At 40.1% G+C, this 7760-nt stretch overlaps 1 protein-coding gene across 1 annotated transcript; it reads left to right on the top strand.

Annotated features, from left to right (window-relative positions):
• Window positions 1-6773: 6773 nt before the first annotated feature.
• On the top strand, window positions 6774-7710 carry LOC135700249 (Kruppel-like factor 1). The gene has a single exon (XM_065220694.1). The coding sequence runs from the start codon at window positions 6916-6918 to the stop codon at window positions 7708-7710; it is 795 nt and encodes a 264-aa protein (XP_065076766.1). The 5' UTR covers window positions 6774-6915.
• The last annotated feature ends 50 nt before the right edge of the window (window positions 7711-7760 follow it).

Here is a 7760-nt window from a genome sequence, read left to right as displayed (position 1 = left end):
TACACGGCGTTGCTTCCGCTAGTGTGCGTGCGTTAAACGTCACTAATATCTATAAAAAAAAATCATTGATGGATTTTCAGTAGGCCGATTTGGCAGCACATCCCGCCCCTGGGATGATATCGTCCTCTTCCCTCGGTTGATCATCAACGTCTGCACTGACATCTGTCATGCTGGCCATGATTGGTGTTCGCACAGGATCACAAATTAACCGGATTTCGGACCTTACACTTTAATCTTCACCGTAGGAAATTACTAATTGCGGTTATTTGCAACGGGAACGGAATTTATTCTTCCTCAAAAAAAGGTCACAGGAATAATGATAAAAACATCTTTGTACGCGCGCGATTGGTGGATAACTTATGTATTGCCCCTATCAGCTGTTTACTCGTACCTACAATCCTAGGAGCTGAATGAAAGGTGACACACAAGGTTGAAGTATTAGTTTGTTTACTAAAATGAACCATGCCCATTTTGTTATGGCAAGCTTTGCTATAAGAAATGCTCCTCGTGTTTATTAGCGAAATTCACATCAAAGATTGATTAATTGCGTAGGAAATCAGTTTAGCACGGCATTTGTGACCAACATACACCTTCCGGTCGTATGAAACAGGTCAAAAACTGTCCAAATCCGCAGATAAAATTTTTTGTTTTGAATTTCTGTATGGCAAAATAGAGAACTTTTCGTGAACATTAACGGCAAAGAACTCACCAACACTGGGAGACCGTGAGTTCCTGCCCACCTGTCTTAAAAATATCTCGCACGAGTAGGTTGTATCATGATTCTGAATAACATAGAAAAAATCGCAAGGTTCTAGGACAATTTTTATAATGTGGCCACTTTATCGGTCAATCCAGATTATCCGGAGAACCATAATATGGCCACTTTACCCCAAAATATAGTTTCCGTATAACATACGCTTTGATCTCTTGATTCTGAACAACATAGACAAAATCACAAGGTTCTAGGACATTTTTTATAATGTGGCCACTTTATCGGTCGTTCAGGATCCTCCTTTAGGCCAGTGGAGCTTCCCTGAGGGCGTTTATGATGTCTTCACACCATATATACTTAGTGCTATCAATTTCCAGTAATATACGTTAAGTAAAGTGTAAAATTATGTCGATAGATAGTGGCATTTCCTACTTTACCGGGAACTCGGGTTGATCCCGGCGCTCTATCTCGGTACGCAAAAGTCTCCGGCCAATGAGACTACCACCAATCGATTCAGCAGAGTTTTTCCTTTGAGAATATGTATAACATGTTGACTGAAACCGTTTGGCAGCCGAGATATTCAATTTAGTCGCGGTATTATCAATGTTTGCCCACTGTGCACTGGTTAAATCTAACAACAAGAAAAAATCAGTAGAGTAGTGGTTACCGTTTCCGCTTTTCAAGTAGAAGGTCATGAGTTCTTGGGCTCAACCCTTTTTTATATTTGTGTTCTAAATCGTAATCATCGATCACATCACTCACGACAACAAATTCATTAATTTAGTTTAATAAATAACCCAGCATCCTTTCCTTGGAAATTGGAGAGGTGAAGAGGTACAATTGGTCTCATGTAAAACAACGATGAATGAATTAATGATTCCCACTGTACCTTGGGACGATCGGGAGTGCTGATAGGTATTCAGTTTCAAGCAAGCTTTTATTAAATATTGAGCAGCCCATAAGATGTATTCTAGGATAGCTCAGATGGCAAGACAAGCGACTTGTGATCGGAAGGTACATGGTTCGAAACCCATGCAACGGACATGTACATATATTAGACTGATGCAAAATTTGACTTTTTCGCTCGACAGTGCTTAAATGGTTTCAAATCGGGTCGTGATTAGCCTCCAAAAGTTACAACTCATTTGGTTAGAAACAGACTTCGCACATTGCCTTCTAGTCTTTTTCCATATTGAGCTGCAAAACAGATAGCTATTCTTATAGAAAATTTTCTCAGCTACAACTTTGCTGAAGATCGTTTCTATGTAAAACGAGACAGGAAAAAGATATTAATTATTTAAGAGATTGGTAAACTTATGACATGATCAAGCAGCTGCTCTGTAGGCAACACTGTATTTTGCAGTGTGACATAGTAGCCATAATTTTTGTGTCCTATTCAACGCCCCAGAAACACCAATGTTGCCTGCTGAGCAGTTGATTGAGCATGATCATAAGACATCAGTGCATTGAACCATTAATAACTTTCGTAACTTGCATTTAATCAAAAAGTGGTCTTCAGCAAAGTTGTAGCTGGGAAGCAGACCGATATAGTAAATTATTAGATAGACATGAACAAAAATCTTGGTTTTACCATAGTAATTCCCATACAAACTTCAAATGGTTTGTGCCATCTTAGTTTCTCACCAAATGGGTTCAAATTTTGAGAGGTTAGTCAGGATCGGATTTGGAATCGTTTAAGTATTGTGGAGCGAAAATTTAAAATTTTGCATCACTCTAATGTATATGTATGTAATAAATTTTCTAGTATCTGTGTGTGGGGCGTGCTTCGTCAGAAATAAATGAAAGTAATCACTAATGAAAAGACAACTCTGTCTGTCGTTTCTCTACCGTTCTTTATTTTTGGGTTAATTTTCTTGCAGTTGAATAATCGTTTAATAAATTAATAGTAGTGTTTAATTTAAACGGGTACTTCACATGATAATCAAGCATATACACACAGAACAGAAGGGGAAGTACAAACAAATCGGTGAATCAAAAATGGTTAGTTTTTCTGCTCAACAAGCGATGTGTTGTGGTAGCGTTCCACACAGGCTTTCTATGTGCACTCACACTATCATAGCATGCTGCCTATCTTAAATTCAGACAGAAGATGCCTTCTACCGCTAGGTGCGTTAGTGTTCGCAAATGACATGTGGAGCCACTTTCTGATCCGAAGTGCCACTCCTATGATATTCATCATCGCTGTTTAAGAAGGAAGCAAAGATGTCCAATAAACGCTGAATAATATAACATTTGATCGAATAAGCTCTGTTACAACTCATGGAAGCCAAATAAAAGCTTCTTGGCATACCTTAACCATCACCATGTTGTGGTTGAATAAACTCTCCAGATTTGTGTGAACAAAGCCTGAACAGAAGTTATCATTAAAAATTTACAAGTATTATTAAATATGCAGTTCAATAAAATCGTTAAGAAGCCATTTTTTCAATGGACGATTGTTTGTTGGGCGTCATCCGGTTGCAGCTATCATTTGAAGAAGCGATTTCGATGTTTGGATTTGAATGATCTGAGATTTCATTCGAATAGTGGATGACATTTTGGTACAGTGCAGCAATTGGTTGGCATGTATCCATCCAACGACGATTTGACGCAGTTAAGAAATGCTTAAAACACCTGCTGAAGAATTGAAGCAAAGCTAAGAATGATCAAGGCACAGTTGCTAAAAGAGGACGCGTCCTGGGGATTACCGTGATTGAATTCAACGACCGCAGCAGGAAGGACAAAAGGCGTTATTTCCATGATTTGTAAACGTTGTCGGAAAGTTTTGTTTTATTCCAGTGACTTCCTGTGGAGCTGAAAGAGCATTTTCAAAACTAGCGATAGTGAAAAGCAAGCTATACGTTCTATTATGAGCCAGCAAAAGCTAGATGCAATAATGCTACCATTTGTTGAGCAAGAAATAGCAAATGGCTTGAATGTTGATGACATCATGGACGAATTCAAATCACTTTCAGAAGCACATCGTCGAATGAATTTCTAATGCTTGATTGTTATCATGTATTTTAAGGGTTAATAAGAATTAGAAATACTCAGAGGGAGAGATAGGCGGAGAAAACAAAATACAATTCGGCAGCAGGGATTTGCACCTAAATTATCTTGCAACCCTTGCTAGAAGCTAGCATTTCACATGACTTTTATTTTTGATTCACTTTACGTGCAAAGTAATAATTGATTGCATCGCAATATTTTGTACATTTCTTGGTGCTATTAATTAACCAACGAAGATCAATTAACCCAATAGAGTTAGAATATTGTTTTTGATTCCAAAAACTAGTTAAATTTGAGAAGCACACGAAACATATAGGTGATTGAATTTCTGTTCGATTTCAATACTCTCAAATTAATTCTAATGGGAATGTTCGATTGGCTCAGATTTAGACAGTTCATTTGCCTCAAACCATTCTCTCCGCCCATCTCTCCCTATGAGTATTTCTAATAAGAATACGCCATGTTGCTTCAATATTGTATGATTTTTTACTTTTCATAACACAGTCTCATAAAACATTATGATCAGACAGATCACTTGCACTAATATGATTATGCCCCCCTTTGGATTATGCCTGGAGCCGCCTATGGATATAGTGGGTAAAATATACATGAAAGTAACGTTCAGCTATGCATCAGAACGATTGAAAGATACTTTTTGCTGAAATTCTAAGATGCATTATTTAGCCATATTTTATGGGTGTGCACTAGTTCGATACAAAGTGTGCAATACTAGAATGTATAAGCGAATGGTGCGTGCAGAAATTTGGCTCTGAGACACATTCAAAGTATTTTTTATAAGGAAAGTTTTGACGAATATAAATTGCAAATGAGCTCTGGAAATGTTTCATGAATCGCAATCGAAGATTTCTTGACGAATTCTTACTTCGAACACGATTTCAGCCGTGTTAAATCGTTAAATAGCAAAAATCGCGTACGTAACTGTGCAACAATAGGCAAATTACCCTATTAATTTCCAGGTCAGTGACCACCTCACATTGATTAGCGATAAAGACACCGAAACGTGCACATTTAATATATTTTTTAAACGAGTTGATTTACATCATATTCGATTTAATCTGTAACAACAAATTTAATTTGAAAAGCCTTACGACGTAATCGGATTTTATATGTGATACAGTTCTAATCTAATACAAACGCAGCCAGTACGAGAAAACATCCTGGAAAATGATTAGGTTAGATGAGGTCTAATCATTTTCTTGTCTAATTGATGCTTACAACATATCTGAGATATGATATAAACATCAATACGGCCAGGCCTACTGCGTTGTATTTGCCGCAAAGATGATTCTTGGAAATGAATGGGAACATTTCTTGAATCTACAGGGGTGGAAGGACATACCGTACCAAACGCTCCGAGTTACTATGTGTAGTTGTGTGTAATGTGTAAATATTTGTACAATATTGAAGAATCATAAAATAATGCAATGGAAGGATCTTACCGAATTTTCTCCTATGTTGGTAATGATTCTTTTGTGCTTAAAAAATTCGTTGGATGCATCCGCTCCTCCGATCGGGAGGTTGCAGAAAAATCCAAACAATCGGTTTGCCATCGGCATTGCATGTCCAAAAGCCAGATTGTGAGCAATCTCTTGACAGGCGAGCTCTAGCAAAGGATTAGTCACCCCTCCAGGAAAATCATCTTTCACGATTGGTCCTTCATTATGAACAACATCGCAAACTGCGTTAGCACCATGGCACCAGCCACAAACTTGAACCGCGGATCATATCCGAAAAACTTCTTGATCTGCGGATACTTTTGCAGGATAATCTTCCTTCGACTGGCGTGCGGTTCCTTGGTGTAACACCACTCGAAATCCGTGCTGGCCCATTGCGGTCACTTCTTGATTGCTTCAGAAGTAGGGTAGAGTAAAGCGACAAGTCAATTAGACGTTTGGTACGATAATTTAGTTAATAAGCTACCGAATAAAGTCAATGAGAACGCGTGATATGAAGGTTTGCACCCATAATTCCCATCACAAACAAAAGAAGTCCTCCGACCGAATCAATTTTTTTCTTTATCCGATAGGCCGAAGTGAATTCATTGGCGTTTCAATGCGTAAGGCCGAGTTTAGAATCCGTAGGCCGAGTTTGAGGTCAAGAAGCAGTGTTAGACTTATAACAATATCTAAACAATTTGTTTCTCTATATCAAATATTACGGTACGTACAGAAAGGTAAATAAATTTGGAAGCCATCAGTGATAATAACATTCCGTTTGGTGCTAAACTGCGCTAGAGTAAGAAAGACTAAGTGCGGGTTGTGCTTAATAAGCCGGAAATGGGGTAGTTAATCCTACTCCCAAAGTGAAAAAAAAATTCGAATTTCACAATACTGCTTCACGTAGAATAGAGAAGACGCTCAAAAGTAAAAGTCGGATTTTATATGTGATACAGTTCTATGAAAAAATTATTCATCGGATATAAGTCGGAAACTTGCATTCTATACTGTTTAACTTAAACATAATGCGATGAATGTCATTCTTATATGCGATGTTGACTTAAATTTCTCTGTGCTTATTCTGTAGCAATTTACGATACTCTATATGTACATTGCTATACAACTTCTAGATGTCTGGGAAGTCACCGTTATGTTGTTAATAGCATAAGTCCATTGGAATTGATATTCCCTGCCAACTATACAGAGCTGACCTCCTGGAAGTCATCACACCGTCGCTCGACGCGCCTGATTTTATCACTAACCGACAGAAAATCGAGAGTAAAAAAGCGGCATAGTGCATCTGGTTTTCAGCTATTCTGATTTGGCTGAGGATGGCGGCATCATCATTAGTCGCATTTCACGGATAAACGACATGGCAAAACAAGTGCGATAACGTGTCGCTATTTTGTTATAGAGTGTTGCTGCTGCTTTGCTCTGAAGCTGGAAGACACGCGGTAGATAGAGGTCATTAGCCATGTCGTATCTTTGCTTCTTTCTCCTGGGGTTCCGTGTGTCTGTCGATGAGGATTATTTCGGCTGATCGATGCCCGCGAAAAGGGCTTCTGGTTTATAGCTCGTGTCCAATCAGGAGACATTGAGTAGCACTAGATATTCATATAGGATCGCGTCGTACACTTTCCAGAAGTCATTTGGCATGTGTTGTGCATTTTATCAGTTCAGCGGTAGACGTCATGGACTTTGTCGTCCGTCGGTCGTATATCAATTTCATCCGGCGACATGTCTGGATCATCCGGGGAAATTTTTGTCTGTTACAGACTATTGGCGATGATCAGTTGCAGTTCGATTGTCGAAGGGTTGAGGATGGACAGTTTTGACGCTTCAACAGAGGATTTTCTCGCCAACGGGTTCTATCAGTTCTATACCGAGTTTCACGAAGATCTGTTCGATGTCTTCCAACAGGGAGATGATCTGGTGGTCAATGAGGTCGTTGAATCGAAGACTGCGACAAACCAGGCTGATCCCATCGGTGAAGATCTGGAAGCGCATGTGGAGAACTTCATCCTTGAGTACAGTTGTGTCAACTTTAGCCAAATTTGGGACAACGACTTCCGGCTACCGGAGCGAACGTTTCTCTGCGACGATTCATGTGATGCATTCCTGCGGAAATCGGAACCGAATCCGTCGACTAACGATCAGGGAACGCCGGAGGAGCAACCGGCGCCGAGCTTCGTCTGTCCGTTCGAATCCTGCCGGAAAGTGTACGCCAAGCCGGTACACCTGAAGGCGCACCTCCGGCGGCACGTGGGCGATAAACCGTATCACTGCAAGTGGAGCGGTTGCAAGTGGCGGTTCTCCCGATCGGATGAGTTGGCGCGCCACTTCCGGTCCCATTCCGGCATTCGGCCGTACAAGTGCGACTTTTGTCCCAAGTGTTTCTCCCGTTCGGATCATCTGGCCAAGCACCGGAAGGTGCACGAGAGGAAGATCGCCGCCGGCAAGTCGAAAGCAGTGTGGATCAATCTGCCCCGGGGCAAACCGGGACGGAAGCCGAAGAGTGCGAACAAGGTGTGATATGGATGGAGATGTGTGGACTAGTTTAGAGTGGTGATGATGAAATAAAT

This window comes from Ochlerotatus camptorhynchus, unplaced genomic scaffold, assembly GCF_037179485.1.
Source record: "Ochlerotatus camptorhynchus isolate MF236.1 unplaced genomic scaffold, CSIRO-AGI_Acam_v1.1 ptg000130l, whole genome shotgun sequence".
NCBI lineage: Eukaryota > Metazoa > Arthropoda > Insecta > Diptera > Culicidae > Ochlerotatus > Ochlerotatus camptorhynchus.
This window is presented reverse-complemented; position numbering and strand designations above follow the sequence as displayed.

Coding starts and splice junctions, on each gene's coding strand:
- LOC135700249 (XM_065220694.1), top strand. CDS start 6,916: ATGTCTGGATCATCCGGGGAAATTTTTGTCTGTTACAGACTATTGGCG.